Raw genomic sequence first — 27,468 nt, 5'->3', positions numbered from 1 at the left:
ATCAGTCTAACCGATGGATCACTGGAGACGCACGCTACCAACAGACAGCAGCTTGTGCATTAAGCAACACACATCAAAGTTGCTGGTGAACGCAGCAGGCCAGGCAGCATCTCTAGGAAGAGGTACAGTCGAGGTTTCGGGCCGAGACCCTTCATCAGGACTAACTGAAGGAAGAGTTAGTAAGAGATTTGAAAGTGGGAGGAGGAGGGGGAGATCCAAAATGATAGGATAAGACAGGAGGGGGAGGGATGGAGCCAAGAGCTGGACAAGTGATTGGCAAAAGAGATATGAGAGGATCATGGGACAGAAGGCCTAGAGAGAAAGAAAAGGGGGAGGGGGGGAAAACCCAGAGGATGGGCAAGGGGTATAGTGAGAGGGACAGAGGGAGAAAAAGGAGAGAGAGAGAGAGAGAGAAAAAGAATGTGTGTATATAAATAAATAACAGATGGGGTACGAGGGGGAGGTGGGGCATTAGCGGAAGTTTGAGAAGTCAATGTTCATGCCATCAGGTTGGAGGCTACCCCGACGGAATATAAGATGTTGTTCCTCCAACCTGAGTGTGGCTTCATCTTTACAGTAGAGGAGGCCGTGGATAGACATATCAGAATGGGAATGGGATGTGGAATTATATTCCGTCTGGGTAGCCTCCAACCTGATGGTATGAACATTGACTTCTCAAACTTCCGCTAATGCTCCAGAGGAGAGGTAATGTTGCAGCTCTATAGGACCCTGGTCAGACCCCACTTGGAATATTGTGCTCAGTTCTGGTCGCCTCTCTATAGGAAGGACGTGGAAACTATACAAAGGGTGCAGAAGAGTTTTACAAGGAAGCGGTGGAGGCAGAAATGATAGACCCCTGGACAGGTAGAAACATAGAAACATAGAAAATAGGTGCAGGAGTAGGCCATTCGGCCCTTCGAGCCTGCACCGCCATTCAGTATGATCATGGCTGATCATCCAACTCAGAACCCTGTACCAGCATTCCCTCCATCCCCCTGATCCCTTTAGCCACAAGGGCCATATCTAACTCCCTCTTGAATATAGCCAATGAACTGGCCTCAACTGTTTCCTGTGGCAGAGAATTCCACAGATTCACCACTCTCTGTGTGAATCCTAAATCTCGGTCCTAAAAGGCTTCCCCTTTATCCTCAAACTGTGACCCCTCGTTCTGGACTTCCCCAACGTCGGGAACAATCTTCCTGCATCTAGCCTGTCCAATCCCTTTAGGATTTTATACGTTTCAATCAGATCCCCCCTCAATCTTCTAAATTCCAACAAGTATAAGCCTAGTTCATCCAGTCTTTCATCATATGAAAGTCCTGCCATCCCGGGAATCAATCTGGTGAACCTTCTTTGTACTCCCTCTATGGCAAGGATGTCTTTCCTCAGATTAGGGGACCAAAACTGCACACAATACTCCAGGTGTGGTCTCACCAAGGCCTTGTACAACTGCAGTAGTACCTCCCTGCTCCTGTACTCGAATCCTCTTGCTATGAATGCCAGCATACCATTCGCCTTTTTCACCGCCTGCTGTACCTGCATGTCCACTTTCAATGACTGGTGTATAATGACACCCAGGTCTCGTTGCACTTCCCCTTTTCCTAATCGGCCACCATTCAGATAATAATCTGTTTTCCTATTTTTGCCACCAAAGTGGATAACTTCACATTTATCCACATTAAATTGCATCTGCCATGAATTTGCCCACTCACCTAACCTATCCAAGTCACCCTTAATCCTCTTAGCATCCTCCTCACTGCTAACACTGCCACCCAGCTTCGTGTCATCTGCAAACTTGGAGATGCTGCATTTAATTCCCTCATCCAAGTCATTAATATATATTGTAAACAACTGGGGTCCCAGCACTGAGCCTTGCGGTACCCCACTAGTCACTGCCTGCAATTCTGAAAAGGTCCTGCTTATTCCCACTCTTTGCTTCCTGTCTGCCAACCAATTCTCTATCCACATCAATACCTTACCCCCAATACCGTGTGCTTTAAGTTTGCACACTAATCTCCTGTGTGGGACCTTGTCAAAAGCCTTTTGAAAATCCAAATATACCACATCCACTGGTTCTCCCCTATCCACTCTACTAGTTACATCCTCAAAAAATTCTGTGAGATTCGTCAGACATGATTTTCCTTTCACAAATCCATGCTGACTTTGTCCGATGATTTCACGGCTTTCCAAATGTGCTGTTATCACATCTTTGATAACTGACTCTAGCAGTTTCCCCACCACGAATGTTAGGCTAACCGGTCTATAATTTCCTGGTTTCTCTCTCCCTCCTTTTTTAAAAAGTGGGGTTACATTAGCCACCCTCCAATCCTCAGGAACTAGTCCAGAATCTAAAGAGTTTTGAAAAATTATCACTAATGCATCCACTATTTCTTGGGCTACTTCCTTAAGCACTCTGGGATACAGACCATCTGGCCCTGGGGATTTATCTGCCTTTAATCCCTTCAATTTAGCTAATACCACTTCCCTACTAACATGTATTTCACTCAGTTCCTCCATCTCACTGGACCTTCTGTCCCCTACTATTTCTGGAAGATTATTTATGTCCTCCTTAGTGAAGACAGAACCAAAGTAATTATTCAATTGGTCTGCCATGTCCTTGCTCCCCATAATCAATTCACCTGTTTCTGTCTGTAGGGGACCTACATTTGTCTTAACCAATCTTTTTCTTTTCACATATCTATAAAAGCTTTTACAGTCAGTTTTTATGTTCCCTGCCAGTTTTCTCTCATAATCTTTTTTCCCCTTCCTAATTAAGCACTTTGTCCTCCTCCGATGAACTCTGAATTTCTCCCAGTCCTCAGGTGAGCCACTTTTTCTGGCTAATTTGTATGCTTCTTCTTTGGAATTGATACTATCCCTAATTTCCCTTGTCAGCCACGGGTGCACTACCTTCCTTGATTTATTCTTTTGCCAAACTGGGATGATCAATTGTTGTAGTTCATCCATGCAACCTTTAAATGCTTGCCATTGCATATCCACCGTCAACCCTTTAAGTGTCATTTGCCAGTCTATCTTAGCTAATTCACATCTCATACCTTCAAAGTTACCCTTCTTTAAGTTCAGAACCTTTGTTCCTGAATTAACTATGTCACTCTCCATCTTAATGAAGAATTCCACCATATTATGGTCACTCTTACCCAAGGGGCCTCTCACGACAAGATTGCTAATTAACCGTTCCTCATTGCTCAATACCCAGTCTAGAATAGCCTGCTCTCTAGTTGGTTCCTCGACATGTTGGTTCAGAAAACCATCCCACATACATTCCAAGAAATCCTCTTCCCAGCACCCTTACCAATTTGGTTCACCCAATCTATATGTAGATTGAAGTCACCCATTATAACTGCTGTTCCCTTATTGCACACATTTCTAATTTCCTGTTTAATACCATCCCCAACCTCACTACTACTGTTAGGTGGCCTGTACACAACTCCCACCAGCGATTCCTGCCCCTTAGTGTTATGCAGCTCTACCCATATCGATTCTACATCCTCCCGGCTTATGTCCTTCCTTTCTATTGCGTTAATCTCCTCTCTAACCAGCAATGCCACCCCACCTCCTTTTCTCTCATGTCTATCCCTCCTGAATATTGAATATCCCTGAATGTTGAGCTCCCATCCTTGGTCACCCTGGAGCCATGTCTCTGTGATCCCAACTATATCATATTCATTAATAACAATCTGCACTTTTAATTCATCCACCTTGTTACGAATGCTCCTTGCATTGACACACAAAGCCTTCAGCCGCACTTTTACAACTCTCTTAGTTAGAAAAATAGAGGGCTATGGGTAACCCTGGGTAATTTCTCAGGTAAGGACATGTTCGGCACAGCTTTGTGAGTCAAAGGGCCTGTATTGTGCTGTATGTTTTCTATGTTTCTATGTTTCTATGTTTCTATCTGCCACTGCAGGGCAGTACTAGTGGAGAGGGCTGTTATAATGCAGTGGATAATAATGGCGTTTTCAGGTTTATGCCCTGTGACACTGGAGAAAATGCTGATAGGGACACATCCGATTCTGTATAACACTGATCTCCAGCTATGCCCTCAGTAAAGCAAGGCATGACCATCTGTCCATTTCTACACAGGTCATTTAATTCGTTCTTACAGCTGGCTGTAGAAAAGAAACTTTATAACTTTGTGTCTGATACCAGGACTATCCTCTGACAAAACTAGGGATCACTTCATTCAGAAGAAGTGGGAGCTTATTGTTCAAGTATACACAAGGAAGCTCAAGTACAAGATAGATAGATAAATCATTATCATGTGCCGTGATGTATGACGTAGGTGATCATGACTTATGTCAATGATTGCTCCTGACAAATTTTTCTACAGAAGTAGTTTGCCATTGCCTTCTTCTGGGCAGTGCCTCTGCAAGTTAGGTGACCCTAGGCATCATCAATACACTTCGGAGATTGTCTGCCTGGTGTCAATGGTCACATAACCAGGACTCAGCTGCTCATACGACCAACCACCACACACTCCCGTGGCCTCATGTGACCCTGATTGGGGGGAGAGGCCTGAGCAGGTGCTACACCTCACCCAACAGTGACCTGCAGACGAGCGGAGGGAAGGCTTTGGCAGAGCGCCTTACACTTCCTGCAACCCAAAGATAAATAAATAAATAAGATTCAAGTGTTCAGTTTTTCTGTTAACTGCATCCAACAAGTCAACAGCCAGGGGAGATAGGGCAGAAGGTTTCGATCTCAATGAGCACAGCATGGAGTGGGACTGTGCAGACTGAATGAGCAGTGACACACGGATCTCACTGTAACTCGTAACACTGACCTACATTTCTACTGTACATACAAACACCACAGAAATGCGTTTGTTTAGCGTGCCCAAAAGTGTACCTGTGCACTGAGACAATCGATGCTCACATTCAACAAGAACCAATAAGCAACATTCACTTGAGGTAAATAATCAAAGGCCAGCCTGACCATCCTCCCAGGCTGTCAGTTCGGGCAGGGGAATGGCAGATGGAATATACTCCAGATCGCATGAGGTGATGCATGGGGTTAAGACCTGTATAGTAAAAATATGGCCTTGGGTGTATTGAGGAACAACGAACCCTTGATACACCTCCGAAGATCCCTGAAGGTGGCAGCATGAGTAGATGAGGTGACAAAGTTGGCATGTGGGGTGACTGCTTTCATTAGCTGGGGCACACAGTTCACGTCCTGATACAACTTTACAAAACATCAGTTATGCCACAGTGCCGAGTGGTGGCCATGCAGTTGGAAGGACATAATTGCAGTGGACGGGGTACAGAGGAGGTTCACCAGGACGTTGCCTGGGATGGAATGCTCCAGGCTGGAGAAGAAGCGGCTGAGAGGAACCCTGATGGAGGTTTTGCAAAATTATGAGAGCAAGAAACCTTTCCCATGGCAGAGGTGTAGAAAACCAAAGTTTCAAAGTGAGACAAGAGATTTAGAGGAGACACATATTAGAATTTTTGTTTAGTCTAAAGGATGGTTGGAAACTGGACTATACTGCCTAGGAAGGTGGTGGAGATAGCAACTTACACACCATTTATTTATTGAGAAGTAACAGTCCCCCCCCCATCCCACCCAATTACGTTCATGTGACCAAGTAACCTAACTGGCAAATCTTTGGAATACAGGAGGAAACCAGATCACCTGGAGGAAACCCACGCTGTCGAGGGGAGAGTGTACAAATGCTTTATAGACTGCAGCTGGAATTGAACCTGGGTCATTGGCACTGTAACAGTGTTACGCTGACAGCTATGCTACTTGGATGAGCGCCTGAATTGCCACGACAGAGAAGGCTACAGATCAAGTGCTGGTAAACGTAATAAGTGCTTTCTGGTTAGCATGGAGATAGTGGGCCAAAAGGCCTGTTCCTAATGCTGTATGTCTGACTGTTATTGAATCATCCACCCTCCTGGGGATCAGCACAGACCAGTAGTTTTACTGGAGCAGCTATACTATAAAAACACAACAGAAGCTCTAGTCTGTGGTGACTAGTCTAACTCTCAATTTACCAAAGCACATCAGGAGTATCCTCCAGTGATCTGGATGAATTCTACAACCTACCCGATTGAAGAGCTCTGTAGTATCTACTAGACTGGTACCCACTTCAAACATCCACTCCCCCTATTAGCGTACCATAGCTGCAATGTGCACGATCTACAAAATAAACTGTGGTGTTGCTCCAGAGGACCACCTCAAAGCTCCAAAAGATCAAGGGCAGCAGGTGCACAGAAAAAAATACACATTATCTGGAAACTGTCCTTCAGCTCACACTATCATGCCTGGGAAATCCAATGTTGTTACTTTAAGTATTGCTGGGTCTAAATCATTTGCCTTACAAATCCCTATCTAATTGCACAGCGGGAGCATCTCAGCCTGAAGCACAACAAGCAGTCCAACAAGGCAGCTTGCCAACATCTTCCCAAGAGCAACCACATCGGGAAAAACAAATGCCAGCTTTGCCCATAACCTGAGAATAATTTGCCAATGAAAAATAAAATAAGAGTTATGGAACTCTTTTAGTATTAAAATTGTTCCAACTATATTGTGTGACAATTAAGTGCATTCAGAGGCTCGGTGAATGACAGGACTACTTAAGGATTATGATGTAAATCAGGACAGAGTGACCAGTTTACAGCTTACCATTTCTTCAGGGGTTACGTCAATTGGTTCTTGTGGCAATCAAACTTGGAAGGAATCAAGTCCTCTTCCCCAAATCTGCACTATGCTGACTTTATAGATGTAAACAGGAAAACCAGCTGGTCCATCAAGTTGAAGATATGGAATAATAAAAAGGAGCAAGCAACTTTGTGCAGCTGATCACCACCCTACGAGACTGCACCCTCCCAGCAATGTTTCTCTGTGAGATCAGCACCAACAGAATGGAACCAAAAACCATCGTCAACAATAACGGCCACGAGGCAGAGGCACCAAGCACTTCGAGAGAGTGGATCATGACAGTCAATAAGTAATTTGTACAATGCACCCTTCAAACGGCAAGCGAAGAATCTAATTTAAGTGTGGATGTGCACAAGCTTGCTGCATTTCAAGCCCTTTTCCAGCAAGAATAAGCAAGACTTAGGTCCCACACCATCAGGTTCAGCAACGGTTATTATCCTTCAGCCATCAGGCTCCCGAACCCGCATGGATAATTTCACTCACCTCAACAATGAACTGATTCCACAAGCTATGGACTCGCTTTCAAAGACTCTTTAACTCACGTTTCCAGTATTTCAAGGTTCAAGATTCATTTATTGTCAAAGAGTTTATAAGTTATACAACCTTGAGATTTGTTTGCTCCTGGGTAGCCACAAAGCAAGAAACTCGAAAGAACCCAACTAAGGAAAAAAAGAATAAAAATAAAAATAAAACAACAGCATTCTGAACCAAAAAGGAACCCTCAGATCCAAACTTCGGAGCAGCTGGAGTAGGCCCAAAGCCTCACTTAACGGTTCATCCTATCAGCAGGCACGGAGCAGTCTTCATAGCCTCAGCGCCATAAGATGACCATCACGGAGAACAAGCAAATTCGGCACTGATACCTTGTCTTTTCAGCCGAAGCGCTGGAACAACAATGGAACAGCGCAAGGCTCTGCATCCTAGATAGAGAATGACCATGAGTGGGCAAAACTGGACCTCGCCTCTGATCTGGGCCAGCGCTTAAACAGTCTAAACAGCACATTGTACCTTGCACTAGGACCCATGCAATGCTGCTATGAAAGGCCCCGGGCCTGGATTTCACCAACCCACCAGAAGCCACTCTCAAGCTCTTCAAACCAGCTCAGTGCCCAGAGGGATCCAACCTTTCACCGAGCTATTTGTACAGGCCATGAATCCCCTCTGCCCTGACCTCACTTCAGTGTCCCGAGCAATCCAACCTTTCACTCGTGCCAGTTGTACGGGCCATGAATCTCCTCTGCCCTGACCTCCTTCCAGTGCCCCGAGAAATCCAACGTCACACCTGGGCCAGTTGTACAGGTTATGAATCTCCTCTGCCCTGACCTCATTTCAGTGCCCCGAGCAATTCAACCTTTCACTCGGACCAGTTGTACGGGCCATGAATCTCCTCTGCCCTGACCTCATTTCAGTGCCCCAAGCAATCCAACCTTTCATCCAGGCCAGTGGGAACTTCTTCGCCCCGGATTCTGTAGCATACCATCTACTTGTTAATTTATTTGGGTGATTTGTATTTGCTCAGTTTGTCTTGGTTTGCACATCAGCATTGTCAGTCTTTGTGTGTAATGTTTCATTGATTCTTCTTTTGTTCTACTGCAAGAAAATGAATCTCAGGGTGGTATATGGTGACATATACATACTTCGATAATAAATTTACTTTGAACTTTGAAAACTGAAGTCTCTTAGGATTCTTAAGCAAACATTGCTAACCCACCTCACACTGATATACAAATGGGCAGATAAATATAAATGGGTTTCATACAGATCAAACTCAGTCTCTATGCTGCTGTTGCAACTACTGACATCAAAGTGGGAGCACAACCGTATAAAGTGTTTGATAAATCAATTCATTACAAAGACATTTCACTAAAAAAGAAAATAGACCTCCATTTCCTCTCACGGTGCTTAGCAGGAAAATCTTTCCGCTAAAACAGTGCAAGCATCGGGTCCAACACCAGTAAAATCCAAACTTACTGACAACTCCTCCAAGAGGACCACAACTTCGTCGTGGTTTGGAGGCTTGCGTGTCTCAATGACCTGGAGGGCTATGCTGGCTGGAGTCCAGGCTTTATGCTTTGGCTCTTGGTAGGGTCACCCATTCCAAGCAGGTCAAAGGTAGAGGCCAGACAAAGAGTGGCCCATCAGTCCTCTAGGTTCAGGGCTAACAACCCTGAATGGTCAAGCAAAACTGTTGCAGAAACAGCAATGAAGAATCCTCCTACATCTATGTGCAGCGGTATTCCTGAGTCTCCACCCGGGAGTTGCAGAAGTGAAAACTACAGGCGCAATGAAGGAAACGCTGAACACTGCCAAGACCAAGACCAAAATTGGTCTCTGGAATGGCCAAGGATAGATAGAGATGGAGACCCTCATTACTGCCCTAAACACCGGCGGCGTAACGGGTAGTAAGCAAGTTCTTGACAACTCATATTAAAGTAATCCCAAAGAACAAATTCACTCCCCATTCACAGGGCTTGCTACAGAAGGGACTTGGTCCCCTGTGTCCACACTTCAAAGTTTGTGCTGGGGAGGAAGGGAGAAGAGAGAAAGATCAATGAAATACTGGAAGAGGGATGACAGAAAAAACTGAAGATAGAAAACCAATACAGAAATTTTAACGTCAAACATGTCCAATATTTATGCAAACAATACTACTTTTGCAAAGATGCAGCTCAGCATTTATGTCACCAGTCTCAGGAGAAGCCTCAAATTCTTTTCACGTTATACCAGCATGGCCTCTACTTGCCATCATACACACTGCATGAGGTCGCAGTCTCAGATATTTCCACCTTGGTCCCAGAGCCCTGACGTACCCTTTTCCCACAGTGCCTCCACGGCAGCTGTATCAAGCTTCAGCGAGCCCCGAGGACACAGTCTGCAGTCCAGAGCATTCAGACGTGAACAGTTTCTCACGCTGGAAAAGCAGCAATATTTGGACAGGCTAGTAAATGTCTTTCAATAAGCTGACAGCATAGAACATCAAATAATACAGCACAGGAACAGGCCACTCAGCCCACAATGTTGTGCTGTACCAGCTAAAAAGCAAAACAAAAACACCCAAACACTAATCCCTCCTACCTACACCATGTTCATATCCCTCCAGCTTCCTTACATCCATGTGCCTATCAAACATTTCTTAAGAGCCTCTGATGTATTTGCCTCGACCAGGCAGCACCTTCCATGCATCCCATCACTCTGAGTAAAAAGCCTACCCTTCGCATCCCCCCTGAAATTGTTAACTTAGCAGCAGCAGTTCAATGCAGTACATAATCTGGAAGAAAAAAAACACAAAATAAAATAATAATAATAAATAAGTAAATCAATTACAGTATACGTATATTGAATAGATTTAAAAACGTGCAAAAAACAGAAATAATATATATTTAAAAAGTGAGGTAGTGTTCATGGGTTCAATATCCATTTAGGAATTGGATGGCAGAGGGGAAGAAGCTGTTCCTGAATCACTGAGTGTGTGCCTTCAGGTTTCTGTACCTCCAACCTGATGGTAACAGTGAGAAAAGGACATGCCCTGGGTGCTGGAGGTCCTTAATAATGGACACTGCCTTTCTGAGACACCAATCCCTAAAGATGTCCTGGGAACTTTGTAGGCTAGTACCCACGATGGAGCTGACTAAATTTACAACCCTCTGCAGCTTCTTTTGGTCCTGTGCAGTAGTCACCCCACCCCCTAATTCCAGACAGTGATGCAGCCTGTCAGAATGCTCACCACGGTACATCAATAGAAATTTTTAAGTACATTTGTTGACATGCCAAATCTCTTTAAACTCCTAATGAAGTACAGTCACTGTCTTGCCTTCTTGATAACTGCATCGATATGTTGGGACCAGGTTAGATCCTCAGAGATCTTGACACCCAAAAACTTGAAACTGCTCACTTTTTCCACTTCTGATCCCTCTATGAGGATTGGTATGTGTTCTATATCATGCTGTATTCTTTACTTACTTTCCACACTATCCACAACTCCACCAATCTTGGAATCATCCACAAACTCACTAACTGACCCACCAATATTTTCTTTCTTTTTCAATCTTTTTATGAAGTTTCAAAATTAATAAACATAACAATTTAGCCTCCCAATCTCGTAGTAACTAACCATGAAAAAGATATTTTATAAAGAGAAAAAAAAACCTCTAAACTAAAAAAAAGATTGGGCTGTCATATTACATCGGCTAAAATTATTATTTGTCGTTAACTCCGCTCCCCTATACATGAACAAAAAATTACTACAAATGATCCATAAAGGGTCAACTTACATCATATGAAAATATTGAATAAATGGCCTCCAATTTTTTTCAAATTTAACTGAAGGATCCATAGTACTGCTCCTAATTTTTTCCAAGTTTAGGCATGCTGTCGTTTGGGAAAACCATTGAAATGTAGTAGGGGGATCATTTAAGTAAAATGGATCTTCTGGCTATTAATGTAACAAATGCAATTAGACAACAAGCTGATGCGGATAAATGACTGGAGTCTATTACTGATAGCCCAAAAATTGCAGTAATAGGATGAGGTTGTAAATCAATATGCAGAACTACTGAAATATATCAAAAATATCTTTCCAATATTTTTCTAGAAGAGGACAAGACCAGAACATATGTGTCAAGGAAGCTACCTCAGAATTACATCTATCACAAACAGGATTTATGTGGCAGTAAAAATGAGCTAACTTATCCTTGACATATGAGCCCTATGTATTGTATCAAAGTGTGTCTGGCACACATTGAAGAAGTATTAACTAGTTGAAGAATTTTCTCCCATTTCTCTGTAGGTAAAGGTATCTGAAGTTCTCTTTCCCACTCATTCTTAATTTTATCGGAAGTACCTAAGCATATTTTCATAATTAAATCATAAATAAATGATATTAAACTTTTCTGATATGGATTTAACCTTAAAAATTTTTCTGTAACTTCAATTTGATATGATATTGGAAAGGTAGGTAAAATAACATTCAGAAAGTTTCTAATCTGTAAATATCTGAATAAGTGTGATGTAGGCAAATTATATTTATTAGATAACTGTTCAAAAGACATAAAACAATCATCCATGAATAAATCACGAAAAAATGTTATTCCCTTTGTTTTCCATAAAAGAAAAGCTTGATCAATTCTAGATGGTTGAAAGAAAAAAATAGATATGATAGAACTTGACAGGATAAATTTATTACCCACCTATGTTTTCATCTAGGTTATTTATATACATCACAAACAGCAGAGGTCCCAGTACAGATCCCTGCAGAACTCCATTAATTACAGACCTCCAACTCAAATAACTCCCTTCAACCACTACCCCCTCTCCTATGCGTAAGCCGGTTCTGAATCCAAACAGCCAATTCACCACGGACCCCATGACATAAGACCATAGACCAAAAGACAAAGGAGCAGAATCCGGCCATTCGGCCTATCGAGTCTGTTCCGCCATTCCATCATGAGCTGATCCATTCTCCCATTTAGTCCCATTCCCCCGCCTTCTCACCATAACCTTTGATGCCCTGGCTACTCAGATACCTATCAATCTCTGCCTTAAATACACCCAATGACTTGGCCTCCACTGCTGCCCATGGTAGCAAATTCCATAGATTCACCACCCTCTGACTAAAAAAATTTCTTCGCATTTCTGTTCTGAATGGCTGCCCTTCAATCCTTAAGTCATGCCCTCTCATACTAGACTCCCCCATCATGGGAAACAACTTTGCCACATCCACTCTGTCCATGCCTTTCAATGTTCGAAATGTTTCTAGCAGGTCTCCCCTCATTCTTCTAAGCTAAGAGGAATACAGTCCAAGTGCGGACAAACGTTCCTCATATGTTAACCCTCTCATTCCCAGAATCATTCTAGTGAATCTTCTCTCCAACGTCAGCACATCCTTTCTTAAATAAGGAGACCAAAACTGCCCACAGTACTCCAAGTGAGGTCTCACCAGCGCCTTATAGAGCCTCAACATCACATCCCTGCTCCTGTACTCTATTCCTCTAGAAATGAATGCCAACATTGCATTCGCATTCTTCACCACCGACTCAACCTGGAGGTTAACCTTAAGGGTATCCTGTACGAGGACTCCCAAGTCCCGTTGCATCTCAGAACTTTGAATTCTCTCCCCATTTAAATAATAGTCTTCCCGTTTATTTCTTCCGCCAAAGTGCATAACCATACACTTTCCAACATTGTATTTCATTTGCCACTTCTTTGCCCATTCTTCCAATCTATCCAAGTCTCTCTGCAGACTCTCCGTTTCCTCAGCACTACCGGCCCCTCCATCTATCTTCGTATCATCAGCAAGCTTAGCCACAAAGCCATCTATTCCATAATCCAAATCATTGATGTACAACGTTTAAAAAGAAGCGGCCCCAACACGGACCCCTGTGGAACACCACTGGTAACCAGCAGCCAACCAGAATAGGACCCCTTTATTCCCACTCCCTGTTTCCTGCCAATCAGCCAACGCTTTATCCACGTATGTAACTTTCCTGTAATTCCATGGGCTCTTATCTTGTTAAGTAGCCTCATGTGTGGCACCTTATCAAAGGCCTTCTGAAAATCCAAATATACAATCTGCAGGTAACCAACAGACCCCATGACATCCCAGCAGTATACCATGCTTGATCTGCAGGTACCCAACAGACCCCATGTGAAGTAGACTTCAGTATGTGTTTGAGATGAACCTTTCCCAGGCCTTATTAGGTAAACACAATCCAGGAAACAGACTAATGTCTCATCCCCACAAGGTCAGTAGTGTTGAGAGGGCTATGCTATGCACACAGTGAGAGGGCCCTTCTCACTGTCATCCAGCCAAGCGGTTTATCAAGTGTTATGGTGAGAAGGCATTCTACCCAAATGACTTTGATGGTTTGCCCAGGGAACTGCCTGACAGAATCCATCGTCCCTTTTTGTGCCCAGAGAGCCTTGCAGACCACCACTTGATTAGCTAACAAATAGAAAAAGATTTGGAACCACTTGCTGAACCGTGAGGAGCAGGCAGAATATCAAACACAAGAGATTCTGCAGATGCTGGAAGTCCAGGCCAACGCACACAAAACGTTGGAGGAACTCAACAGGTCAGGCAGCATCTATAAAGAGGAGTTGACATTTTGAGCAGAGAACCTCCATCAGGACTGTGAAGAATGGGGTAAGAAGCCAGAGTACAAAGGTAGGGGTGGGAGCAGAAGGAAAATAAGCTGGTGAAACCAGGCAAGAGGAAGGTGTGCGGCTGTGGGAGGAGGGATGAAATGAGAAGCTGGGAACGAAAAGGTGGAAGGGATGAAGAGCTGAAGAAGAATGAATCTGATAGGCTATGGGACAGTGGATCATGGAAGAAGGGAGGAGAATTAGGATCAGAATCAGGATTAATATCACAGCATTTGTCATGAAATTTGATAACTTAGCAGCAGCATTACAATGCAATACATGACAATATAGAAAAACATAAGTAAGTATACGTGTGTGGACACACACACACAGACACACACACATTAAATAGTTAAATTAAAACTAGTACAAAAACAGAAATAACAGAAGTGAGGTAGTGTTCATGGGTTCAATGTCCATTTATGCACAAGAGGGGGGTGAGAAGAAGGGAAAGGGTAAGAGCCAGAATGGGGAACGGAGAAAGAGAAGGCGGGTTAGAAATTGCCAGGATTTAGAGAAATCGATGTTCATGCCATCAGGTTAGAGGCTACCCAGGTGGAATATGAGGCATTGCTCCTCCAAACTGAGAGTGGCCTCATTGTGGCAGTAGAGGCCATGGACTGACATGTTGGAATGGGAATGGGTATGGAAAGTGGAATGGAAATGGGTGGCCACCAGGAAATCCTGCCTTTTGTGGCAGACAAAGCAAAGGTGCTCAACAAAACGGTTCCCCAGCCTACATCAGGTCTCCCACAGACCGCGACTGAGGTGTTAACTCACCTGGAAGTACTGTTTGGGGCCCTGAATGGTGGTGAGGGAAGAGGTGCAGGAGCAGGTGAAACACTTGTCCTGCTTGCAGAGATAAATGCTAGGAGGGAGATCTATGAGGAGGGCAAGAGGACAAGGGAGTCACGAAGAAAACAATCCCTGTGGAGAGTAGAGAGTGGGGATGAAGAATAGATTGTTTAGTGGTAGAGTCTCATTGAGAATGGTGTAATTTATAGAGAATGATGTGCTGGATGTGGAGGTAGTAGGTAAAGACAAGAAGAACTGTTATACCAGTGGCAAGATGGGCAAGGGGGCATGTCCAGAAGATGCAGGTGAGGGCAACACCCAAGGACAGAAACCCCATTCTTTGAAGGAGGAGGGTATCTCAGATGTTTCGGAATGAAAAGCATCATCCTGAGAACAGATCTGGTGGAAACAGAGAAACAAAACAGGAAATAGCATTTTTACAAGCGACAGGGTGGACAGAGATATAGTCAAGATAGCTGCAAGAGTCAGCATGTTTATCAAAAATATCAGCAGACAGTGTGTCTCCAGAGATGGAGACAGAAAGATCAAGGGGAGAGAGAGGTATCTGAGGGACCAAGCAATTTTGAGGGCAGGGCAGAAACTGGAGACAGAGCTGATTACAACGATGACCTCAGCATGGGTGTTGGAAGCAGCACCAACACAAATATTGGTCATATACATCAGGAAAGCACTAGATCCTTTTTCAGGACCAATACAGTTCCTCAATACCTCCTTCTGCAATTGGATCCTTGATTTCCTCAGTTGCAGACCCCAGTCAGTTTGGATTGTCGACAACATTTCCTCCACAATCTCCATCAGCACAGGTGCACCACAAGGCTATGCGCTTAGCCCCCTGCTCTACTCACTTAATACTTATGACTGTGAGGCTAAGCACAGCTCCAATGCCTTATGACTTCCAGTCAAGATAACGCCAGCGAGCAATGGTTCCTTGGACATCTTCCAGATAGCCAATCTCTTCAATTATTTCATGTTCTCCACGTCTTCTGCTTGTTCTTTTGGTCTTGATTGTGCTTCGAAAACCATTGGAGCCTGTGACGTGCAGTTTGGAGTTTGATCAAATGACCTAGCACTCTGCTGTTCCCAGAGACTACCGAGAGCAAGCTCATAGAAAAGACCAGAGACGGGGGTGAGTCCGTGATCGACTCCATTTCGAAGCATCAAGGAAGATTGAAGCACCAAGGTGAATGCAGAGGTGGTCAGTGGGCGCTCTTCATGGAGGCCATGGGTCAAAGGGTTGGTAGCCCAGTTGGCAGGGTTCAGAAAGTGACAGGTCAACGGACCAGCAGTTGCTCTTCACAGAAGGACTGAGTTAAATTCTGATGGGACACTGTTTTTGAAATTAAGATTTATGTGATTATTAGACTGTAGTTTATAGTGTTCTCCTTCAGATTCTGTGAATTATTTCTTGTTGCTGATTGGTAGGTTAGAGTTCTGGGTGGGTGATGTGTTTGTTTTTTGAGATGGAAGGGATGGGGGTTTGGGGGCTGTTGGTTCTTCTGTGTTGGCGATCTGTTAGCTTTAGTGTATGAGCAGGGGGTTTGGGGTTTGATGCTATTTTCACTGCTTTTTTTGTGATAGAGGGAATTGGGGGTTTGGGGCTTGATGTCCCAGTTGCCGTTTTCAATGAGAGAGATCTGTTAGCTTTTGTGCAATGGAGGGGATGGGGGGGCGGGTTAGGGTTTGCGAGTTTTGTTTCTTTTTCTTTGCCATGCATGGAGGGGGTTGATATTTTTTCCCTTTTCTGTATTTCAATGGCTATCTGGAGAAGGCGAATATCAGGACTGTATTGCACATACATACTTTGACAATAGAATGAACCTTCAAACCATATTCAAGTTTGCTGATGACACCACTGTCATACACTGAATCAAAGGTGGTGACGAACCAGCTTGTAGGGAGACTGAAAATCGGGCTGAATGGTGCCACAACAACAACAGCTTCTCACTCATTCTCAGCAAGACCAAGGAGCTGATTATTGACTTCAAGAGGAGGAAACCAGCAGTCCAGGAGCCAGTCCTCACCAGAGAATCAGAGGTGAAGAGGTCTAGCAACCTTAAATTCCTCATTTCAGAAGACCTGTCCTGGGCCCAGCATGTAGGTGCCATTATGAAGAAAGCACGACAGCACCTCTACTTCCATAGGAGTTTGCGAAGATTCTGCGTGACATCTATAACCTTGACAAACTTCTGCAGATATGTGGTGGAAAACATATTATCGGGCTGCACCACAGCCTGAACAGAAACTCCTGCAAGAAGTAGTGGAGGCAGCCCAGTCTATCACAGGAAAAGCCCTCCCCACCATTCAGCACATCTACACAGAGCGTTGTCAGAGGAAAGCAGCATCCATCACCAGGGACTCCCACCACCCAGCTCATGTTTTCATCTCACTGCTGCTATCAGGAAGGAGGTACAAGAGCCTCAGGACTCACACCACCACTTTCAGGAACAGTTATTACTCCTCAATCATCAGGCTCTTGAACCAAAGCGGATAACTTCACTTGCCCCATCATTGAAATGTTCCCACAGCCTATGACCTCATTTTCAAGGACTCTTCATCTCATGTTCTCAATATTTATCACTTATTTACTATTATTTTTTATTTTTGTATTTACACTCCATTTCCGCCCTGTTGGTGCAGTCTTTCATTGATTCTATTATGGTTATTGGATTTATTGAGTATGCCCGCAATGAAAGTGACTCTCAGGGTTGTATATGGTGACATATATGTGCTTTGATAAGAAGTGAACCTTGAGCTTTGAGACTAGAACTGAAGTCGTAGGTTTAATATGAAAGGTTAAATATTTAAAGGGAACCTGAGGGGGAACTTCTTCACTCGGAGAGTGGTACAAGTGTGGAACGAGCTGCCAGAGAAGGTGGTAGATGTAGGTCTAATAGCAACATTTGGATTAGTACACAGATAAGAAGAGTATAGAGGGCTATGGTCTGGATGCGAACAGATGATGGGACTAGGCAAAGAGATAAAACAGGTCAGCATGGATTGGATGGGCCAAAGGGCCTGATTTAATGCTCTATGACTAATTATTAATATCTATTCTTTATTCGTGCAAATTTCATTGCGAGCTCAGTTACTCTACATCTGTTTTACACTATTGCTGGGAGGTTTTCAATGTTTTTGTGAAGACAGACAAAATATTTACTTCTCCTGCCTCTTCACCTCCCCCACCCCTGTGAATTGTCCTATCTTGTTCAGTAAAGGACTCACATTAACTAATCTTCTTTTATTCATCTACAGAAGTCTTTTTGCAGTCTGTTTTTTTTTGCACTAGTCTGCCCTCACTTCTATTTTCCCCATCCTTGACAATGCCTCGTCCTTCCTCTGCTAAATTCTGAACTCTCTCTATCTTCTAGTTTCATTTAATCTTCTTATTTTACTTCTAGACACAAGAAATTCTGCAGAAGCTGGAATTCCAGAGCAGCAGACACAAAATATTGGAGGAACTCAGTAGGTCAGGATAAATGCTTGGAGGGAGATTAGTGGGGAGGGACAAATGGACAAGGGAATTGTGGAGGGAGCGATCCCTGTGGAAAGTGAAAGTGAGGGTAGGTAAAGGCAAGTTTAGTGGTAGGGTCCTGTTGAAGAAGGGTGATGTTTCAGATGCAGAGGCTCATGGTTGGTAGGTGACAAGAGAAATTACATCCCTGTTAGGGCCAGGTGAGGACAAGAGTGCCTTCTCCCTTCCTTTCCAGAGCTGAAGAACGGTCTTGGCCCAAAAGATTGACTGTTTATTCATCTCCATAGATGCTGCCTGACCTGTTGAGTTCCTCCAACATTTTGTGTACACTTATTTATAAACTATATATCAATTTTTTACAATAATAACCATTGCTCATTCATTGTCTTCCTATTGTTTCTCATTCTACCAATCATCCTGCACCTCATTTCTTCATAGATTGCTTCATTCAAATTTAAGACCCTAGTTTCAGACTTGGCTAAATGTGTTTAAACCTTTCATCATGGTTTGTTCATTTCACAGTTCAAATTTCAAAGCAAAATTATTATCAATGTACACAAGTCGGTAAGTGATTACAGTGGGTAAGATGGTGATGTGCTCCAATGCAGTGAACTTCCCGGGTCCAACCAAAGGTGCTATTGTCTTTTTTGTTTACAATCTCAAGACACTGCTGGACATATAGAACTTCAAGTCGTGCAGGTCTGCCCATTCAGGAAGCTGCTTGTTAATGGAGAAGCTGGACTTGGTACAGACCACACTGCTGCTTGCTACAGAAAGGCGTCTGAGTCCGTGCACAAAGACAAATAGCGAGTGATTATCTTCGATGTTGATTGCAAGACCCTGGTGGGCATTGCTAATGCAGAATACTGCAAGCCTAGTTCACTGGTTTATCGACAAGACCGATGGCAGGGGAACTGCGTGGCCTTAGTTGCAGCGTGGACGAGGCCTCAAGCCACGATGTTGCCTGGTGCAGCCATCCAGGAGAGAAGATGCTGGAGGCAGTGTGCCATGTTGGGTTAGGGGCTAGCTCCTCCGATCAGTACTGCCCCCCGGTGTTCACTTGATGGAAGACAAGCTGGATTGCATCCGTCTGAGGACTGCTATGGCCTTATTCTTGCCAACAACATCCATGCACCATCAGTCTATGGGACATGACGGGCTATCTTATATTACATAGACTTTCTTTTATGTGGGACTGTGTGCCTACTGCAATTTTATATGTGCCTCGTGCTGTGTGTGACTGTTGGTACTGTGTTTCACCCCTTGGCCCTAGACTACGCTGTTTCATTTGGCTGTTTTTGTGGGTATTCATGGATGGTTGCATGACAATTAAGCCTGAACAATATACGTATACCACCATGAGAATCACTTTCTTGCAGACATTTACAGGAACAGATACAAAAAGTTATACGTAAATGGATTGACCATGAGAGCAGAATTATGCCATTCGGCCCATCAAATCTGCTCTACCATTTGATCATGGCTGATTTATTATCCCTCTCACATCCATTCACCTGCCTTCTCCCCGTGATCTTTGACACCCTGACTAATCAAGGATCTACCAACATCTGCTTTAAATATACTCAATGACTTGATCTCCATAGCTCTTTGTCATAATCTCTTCACTAGGGCAGGGGGAGAAAAAACTAAATGCTGGAAGAACTTGGTAGGTCAGACACCATCTGTGCAGGAAGATCGACAATTGATGATTTGTCTTAAGACACTCACGTAGAGCAGGGGTTTGCAACCTCTTTGTGTCATGGACACCTACCATTAACCAGGGGGTCCATGGACTCCGGGTTGGGAACCTCTGACCTAGACTGAGAAACAGAGGGACCCATTTCTCCCCCCACATATGCTACCTGATCTATTGACTTCCTCCACAGCTTGTTATTCTCCAGATTCCAGTATCTGTAGTTTCTTGTATCTTCCATCTCTTTCTTGTTCCTCGGCTTATTGCTCTTGCACACTCCATGAATTCATCCACTGCCCATTTGGTCTTCCCGCCCTATATGTGCATTAGAACCCCCAAGGATCATTACTTTACCCTTATTACACATTCTGAACTGATATTGTGCCCTGCATGCTATTTGGGGTACTATATTGATCTCCAACCTATGTTTTCTGCTCTTTGCCATTTGCTAGTTCCACCAAGTTGGTTCTACCTGTCAATATGAAAATGAGAGTCAGCTTGGCCTTTGACCCAAATGTTAACTGTTTCTCTTACCACAGATCCTTCTTGACCTGAAGTTTTCCAGCATTTTCTGTGTCAATCACACGATTTCCTGAGCCAAGATTCTTCTTTGAAAGTATTATCATCCTATTCTCCATACACCATATCCTTCTCAATTTCACCTACTCTTCTAAAGGTGTCCTGCAATAATTTCTAGCCTTGTTCACTTTGCAGTCCCGTCTGCTGTGGATATTTGTCTGTAATTTGCATCTTTGATTAAACTATCTTGTAAATTCAGAAAAAGATTCCTCAACTCTGCCTTATCATTTTTTTCCCTTGCAGAATAAGTGGGGGAAGTATACTTCTATGTCTGTAAGCAATTTGCTTCCTTATTGATTATTATTCCATTAAAGGTTTGGCAAATATTTGGTCATACAGAATACTGAGAATCAGGTTCACTGGTGAGACTGGCGATGGGGAAGCTGCATGGCCTTGCTTGTGGTGTGGACCAGGCCCTCGTGCTTTGGAGTTGTCTGTTCCAGCCGTCGAGGAGGGAGACGCCGGAGCTGGTTGTGTGCAGCTGGATTCTGTACTGGGTTGAGGAGGGAGACGCCGGAGGAGGGAGGGAGTCGCTGGAGGAGGGAGGGAGACGCTGGAGCTGGATTCCATACTGGGTTGGGGACTGGCCTCTCCCATTGGTGCTGCCCTCCAGTGTTCGTTCAGTGGAGGACAAGCTGCATTGCATTCGTCTGTAGCTGACTCGTGTGTGATGAGAATTGCTGTGGGCTGTTCTTGAAGAAAGGCAACTCCAGAACAATATCTAAGCACCACCAACCTGCAGGCCATGACACTCAGGGATTTGGGCTGCTTTATTATTTTTTTTTGTAACTCTGCTTTTCTATAGTATTATGCATGCTATATGTGCCATGTGACTGTTGGTACTGTGCTTTGTGCCTTGGCCCCAGAGGAATGCTGTCTCATTTGGCTTTATTCGTGGGTATGGTTGAATGGACTTCAGACATGAAACAATAACCATTTCTCTTTCCACAGAAGCTGCCCAGCTTGTAGAGTCTTTTCAGTATTCCTTGCTTTTACTTCTGGTTAGTATTACCCACTTTGTTACCCTGTTCTATCATATCACTTTCCTCTTTCTCCAAATGATTAAATTTGTCTTCCTGGGAGATAGCTTTGGAATTCAAATACTTTGACATCGACATTGCTGCACTGACTGAAACAGGTTGGACAAGGGATAGGCAGTTTAATGAGCAAAGCAGGTGGTACATAATAGAGGAATACTATCCCCATAACGTGAGCTTCGCCATCAACATTAAATCAGCCTGGTGCCTCACTGACTTCCCCTGCAGAATTGGTTATGCCCCATCTACGCACACAACAGAACCATCACAGATCAACCAGACACACATCCCAACCCTGCAAGTTTTCAACAAGGACAAGAATTACTTCTTTCCTGACCTGGAGTAAACTCTGGTGTGCATTCTAATGGGAAACAAACTGATCCAAACGGGTAACTTGAACACAGAATAACTGGGATGCAATCTTAGGCAAGATGCCATTGGTAAGTAAAGGCAGCTAACTCCCAGTGGGATTTTTCTCGCCCCATCTCATCACAACATGAAGCAGAAGGTGCCATGGCAACAGCCACCTGCCAGTTCAAGCACAGACACCTGTTAAGTTTATATTATTGTCCAAGCAAGGAACTGCAAAGTTGTCTGCATTATATCTGCAAGGCAGGCACAAATGATTCTTGGTCTAACTATTGTTAAATTCACTACTTGCACCAGTATGACCCTGAAACATCAGCACCGACACAAGCATTGCCACATTGCGTGCTTCCTGCCAGCAACAAGCCAAGATCCTAACCAGAAGTCTAACAGAACTATTACCAAGACAACAAAAATCAAAAAGTTCAAAGTCTAACTTATTGACAGATACACAAGTACATGTAAATACAGGTGCAATGAAAAGCTGACTTGCAGCATCAGAGATCGAGCATTCACAACAGTGACATGTATTAAACAATACTGTCATTGCCCCAATACTGCCAACCTTTCCCACATCAGAGATCGAGCATTCAAACAGACATGTATTAAACAATACTGTCATTGCCCCAATACTTCTGACAATGCTTCCCATATCAGAGATCGAGCATTCACAACAGTGACGTGTCTAAAACAATACTGTCATTGCCAATACTGCCAACCTTTCCCACACCAGAGATCGAGCATTCACAACAGACATGTATTAAACAATACTGTCATTGCCCCAATACTGCCAACCTTTCCCACACCAGAGATCGAGCATTCACAACAGTGACATGTATTGAACAATACTGTCATTGCCCCAATATTTCTGACAACATTTCCCACAGTATTTCACCTCAGCTCCATCAAACCTCCTGCTGGAGTGGACCTAACCCTCAGAATTAAGCCAGTTACCCTACAATGACTTCACACCCTACCTCAGTCGTCCAACAGTCTACTGTACTGACTCTGCCTGAGCACACTCAGAAGCTGAACTCCAAGCCACCAGCTTTTACTGAAGGGCTTTGAGACAACAGCATCGTCATCATCTAACATTTGTCCTTACATATTCAACAGAATTCAAACAGCTTTTTTTACCCCAGCGTTTTTCCATAAGTTAAACAAAGAAAATTACAGAAACTAAAAATTAATTTCTCATGAACAAAGGGATGGTGATTCACAAACAAGAGAAAATCTGCAGATGCTGGAAATCCAAGCAACACACACAAAATGCTGGAGGAACTCAGCAGGCCAGGCAGTATCTACGGAAAAGTCGACAGTCGACATTTTGGGCTGAGACCCTTCGGCAGGATGATGTCAATGCTCCACAGGCATAACCTTCCCCACCATCGGGGCATCTTCAAGAGGTGGTGTGGCATCCATTACCACTATCTCTAAGAGTGGGTAACACACTCTTATCAGGTGGCGATTCAGAAACAGCTGCTTGCTCTCTGCCATCACATTTCTGAACCCTACCTTGTTTTCTGTCTTTCCTTGCACTGCTTAGTTTTGCAATGCATATTATGCATTATGTATGGCTGCCACTACACAACCAAGCTCATGTCATAAGTCAGTGATAAAAAAAATCTTCCTCTCAATGAAGCATCCTTCAAACAGAAACAAAGTTGTCCCATCAACATGGTTTATGAGACCTTTTCGGCCCAAGCACAGATTGAATGATTAGTTTCTTTTAATATTAAAAATGATCTTGAGATATTAGAATTAATATTATAAAACTCCATGCCATAAATTAGATTGCAAAAATATATTTAATATATTTATTATCACAGTATATTAGTAATTTTTAGCACGTGTTCTGATACAGCCTAATATCCCAATATCATTTCCCTATGCAGAAATGCTATGAATTTCCAGCCACTACAGCAGTACGGCTCAATTAGATAATAAAGGTAGATATTTCACAAACAAACAGGTAGGTTCCATTCAAGTTAAACATTGAAATTTTAAGAAATTTGAACCCCAACAAATCTACGAGGACAACCGGGGGCAGTTTACTCCTCAAGCCGCTGGTGGCCCCACAGTGGTCGGCTGGATATCACAGCCCTTAGTAACGTTGTAAGCTGCACTGGGGCAAGGAATGCTAAAGAGAAAGGACATAATGTGCACAATAATCCAACTGCATGAGGAATTCAGCAGGATAGGCAGCATCTGTGAAGGCAAAGGGTTGGCCAGCAAGCTGCATCAGGGGTCAGACAGGCTCCTGCAGGCTGAAAGCAATTGAAATACTTTTGCCACTAGTCCTTCAAACTACTCCTACTGAAAATTCCATCCTAAACCTCGAATCAGACTATAACCGACCACCCCAGACTCGCAGGCTGTGGGCTGAAGCCAGTTGATCCTGTGCCCTGTTCTGAGGTGCTCCTCATTATTCTGAAAGCAATATTTGCCAATCTGGTAACCAGCAGGTTGGGAAGCTGGATTTCCCAATCTCCTGTCCTGCTGAGTTAACCAGACTCCGTAAATACCTTCCGCCCACTGGTTCACTTCACCCTTTGTTCTTTGTTCCACTATCCTCACCTAGCAGACTCCATCTTCTTCAGCTCTTTGTCACCTCCCAGTTTTTTACATCATTTCCACCCCCTCCCCCAAAACCTGGATCCACCCATCACCTGCTGGCTCTTACTCAACCCCTTCTCCCAGCTATCTCCTTTCTTTCCAGTCCCGATGAAAGGTCTTGACCCAAAACATCAACTGTCCATTTCCCTCCACAAATGCTGCCCGACCTCCTGAGTCCCTCAAAAAGGCATCATTACTCCAGAGATTCTTCAAATTCCGGAAATCCAGAGCACCATGGCAAACTCAGGCCAGGCAGCATCCATGGAGAGAAATTCCTGGAAATCCGGAGCACCATGGCAATCTCAGGCCAGGCAGCATCCATGGAGAGAAATTCCTGGAAATCCGGAGCACCATGGCAATCTCAGGCCAGGCAGCATCTATGGAGTGAAATTCCCGATGAAGGGTCTCCAACTGTTTATTTTCAGCCAGCATTTTGTGTGTTGTTAGGACTGTGTGTTGAACTAAGACCATGATGGTCCCCCAGTACCTTGTCACATGCACATCACATCACCAAATAAATATTGACCGGGGCATTTTAAAACGCCAATACTGTAATAACATGAAGAAAACCCAGAAAACAAGTTTTCATCATGGGTTGCAACAAGCTGATTAAAACAACATTGACTTATTTAAAGTTGGAAGTTACTTCAATGTATCTGCGTCCATTCATCTCTTAAAAACATTGAATTAGTAAGCAAAGGACGGTCAAACAATGAATCAGCATTTCAGTAACCTGAGATACAGCAGCAGTTTAAATGTACCGGGTCCTTTACAGGGGTGCTAGCTTACTTGTCACAGTCCGGCTAAAATAAACATTAATTTACAAGCCACCAGAATGAAACAGACAAGTTTAGACAAAAAAAAGACTTTAAACAATCTCTAGTTGGGAAGGCAGGGAGGTTTACTACCAGCAACACCGGTTCGATGCCGTTCTCCTTTTGACCCGTGTGAGTTTCCTCGCACATCCCTCGTGTGTGTGTGTGTGGGTGTGTGTGTGTGTGGGTGTGTGTGTGTGGGGGTGTGTGTGTGTGTGTCTGTGTGTGTGTGTGTGTGTGTGTGTGTGTGTGCGTGGGTGTGTGTGTGTGGGTGTGTGTGTGTGTGTGTGTGTGTGGGTGTGTGTGTGTGTGTGTGGGTGCGTGTGTGTGTGTGTGTGGGTGCGTGTGTGTGTGTGTGTGTGTGTGTGTGTGGCGGGGGAGGCTGACTCGCCATTGTCGATGACCTCGAGAAAACAGGCGAGCGCTAGAATCCGGAGAGATAGTGAGAAGGGGCCGTTTCTGTGATGTGAAAAGGTTTCCAGCGTTTGGGAATTGGCAGCTGAGGATAGAGCCAAGAAAACAAGGGATGCTCAGGTGGCTTGAACCAGAAGTGTGCGAGGCTCCGAGGCTGCGGGATTATATAAAAGGGAGGGCTGGAAAGATGCAGGGATTTAAAAACAATGACAATTTTCAAAGGTAAATTATCGTCGTCTGTCAGATGCCGATCTAGGCTGAACACCGCGGCAGTGGGCAAATGGACTCTGATGCCAGTTTGGATAGGTGCCGAGTTTTGAATGAGCAAGCTGGTAGTCACAGAATTCTTGCAGTGACGGTGTCCCTCCGAGAGTCAGAGAGTGACTGGGGGCTCTGCTGTGGTGGCCAGAGCTGAGCGAAATTAAAAGGCTGAGGACACCAGAGGATTCCGGCTGGGCAGGCTTCGCTCCGGTGACGTGGAAGGCTGGCTGAAAAATCTTGTTTAACTGAGTTAGAGGTCTGGGAGCGCGGCTAGAACGGCTGCTTGCAGAAAGTCAATAAATTAGTTACGCATTGATAAAACAAAAGAAGGATATTAAACACGCTGGGAGCATGCAACTGCGACAACGATTTTCGGAATGTATAATAAAATTAAATGCATCACGATTCACACTTGTTACTATTTAGCATATAAATAATACGATAGTCACGCACTGTTAGAGGAAGAAACAAACACGTGGGTTTGCAGATAAACGAAACATATGAAATGAAATCAGGAGCAGAATCCCGTTGAAAGGCAACGTTAGAGTTCTTGTGTTTGGAGGCAGCATACCTAGAATATGAACTACTTTAACATAGACAATGACAGCGTGCACGCAAAATCCAACCCATCAAAAGTTTGCAACAAAATGACAAGTGTCATTCAAACTTTGTTTTTAAAAGTGCACGTAATCGCGTGAGAAACATTAAGTGCTGGAAAAATAAACAGTTACGGTAAAGCGGGTCCCGCCTCGGACACTCGTTGTCCTTTGCTTCAAATTAAGGCGAATGCATTCTATTGACCGCAAGAAATCTGCCCTTTTAGGTTTCAACAGCAGCAAGGATGAGCTGCGGCAGGTGATCGGCAAGCGGAGAGGACTGGAAACGGGAAGGAGGGAGCCGGCCAGCTGCGGGAGGAGTCGCCCGGTGCATCAACCGACAGGCAGCGGAAGTGCGTCTGTCACCCACCGCGGACAATCCATCTGTCAAGCCGGGCGGACAGAGGCACTGCATCTCTGACCAAAGCCCGCAGACAACACAGTGACGGCGCCGCCCAGACATCGGCTTGCCGATGGCGCGCCCCTTCCCCTGGCTGCCCAGCGCTGTGCCTCTTCCCCTCCCTCTCGCTCTCTCCCTCCCCGGACCGGGGTCCGGAGCAATGGGAAGCGCAGCTCGCCACAGCCGGAGGGCTGGACGCAGGGGGAGGGAGGCTGTGTCTATCTGCCGGGTGGAAGGGTGGGCTAGCCGGAGCAGAGGGCTGGCGGCCCCACAGCTGACCAGCACTGCAACAGCTGCTTACTTACGATTTGAGAGGATTGTGAATGACGGCCGCCATTCCACTACAATGAAGCCGCCTCCGGCCGGAGCTGCCGAGATACACAGCGTCCGCCAATAGGCGTGAAGCCGGCCGCGGAGGGCGGGGCCAGGCGTCCGATTGGCCCAGCTGACCGCGAGCCCCGCCACGCCCACCGGGTCCGCGAACCACGTGCAGCGCTCGGCGCTGTTTACCCGGTGCGGTGTGGTGCGCCGTGCGGGGAAGCGGGCAGCTGTCCTCCAGTTCGCAGCTCCAGCTCC

At 44.6% G+C, this 27,468-nt stretch overlaps 1 protein-coding gene across 7 annotated transcripts in view; it reads right to left on the bottom strand.

Moving 5' to 3' along the window:
- Window positions 1-27,262, bottom strand: part of dpf3 (double PHD fingers 3) — a 198,121-nt gene extending 170,859 nt beyond the window's left edge. For 6 of the 7 annotated variants that reach the window (XR_010018668.1, XR_010018670.1, XR_010018672.1 and 3 more), the window contains exon 1: window positions 27,198-27,262. Coding sequence is in view for 2 of the 7 variants with exons in the window: in XM_063053721.1 (XP_062909791.1) it covers window positions 27,198-27,229 (32 nt within the window). In the remaining 5 variants the exon portion in view is untranslated. Of the gene's footprint in view, window positions 1-26,627; window positions 27,101-27,197 lie in introns of those variants that run through there. The other variant, XM_063053751.1, reaches the window with a different exon arrangement.
- Window positions 27,263-27,468: the final 206 nt, after the last annotated feature.

The sequence above is a fragment of the Mobula hypostoma genome, chromosome 1 (genome assembly GCF_963921235.1).
Source record: "Mobula hypostoma chromosome 1, sMobHyp1.1, whole genome shotgun sequence".
Taxonomy (NCBI): Eukaryota; Metazoa; Chordata; class Chondrichthyes; order Myliobatiformes; family Myliobatidae; genus Mobula; species Mobula hypostoma.
The sequence above is the reverse complement of the archived record's forward strand: the minus strand, read 5'-3'. Positions and strand labels throughout refer to the sequence as shown.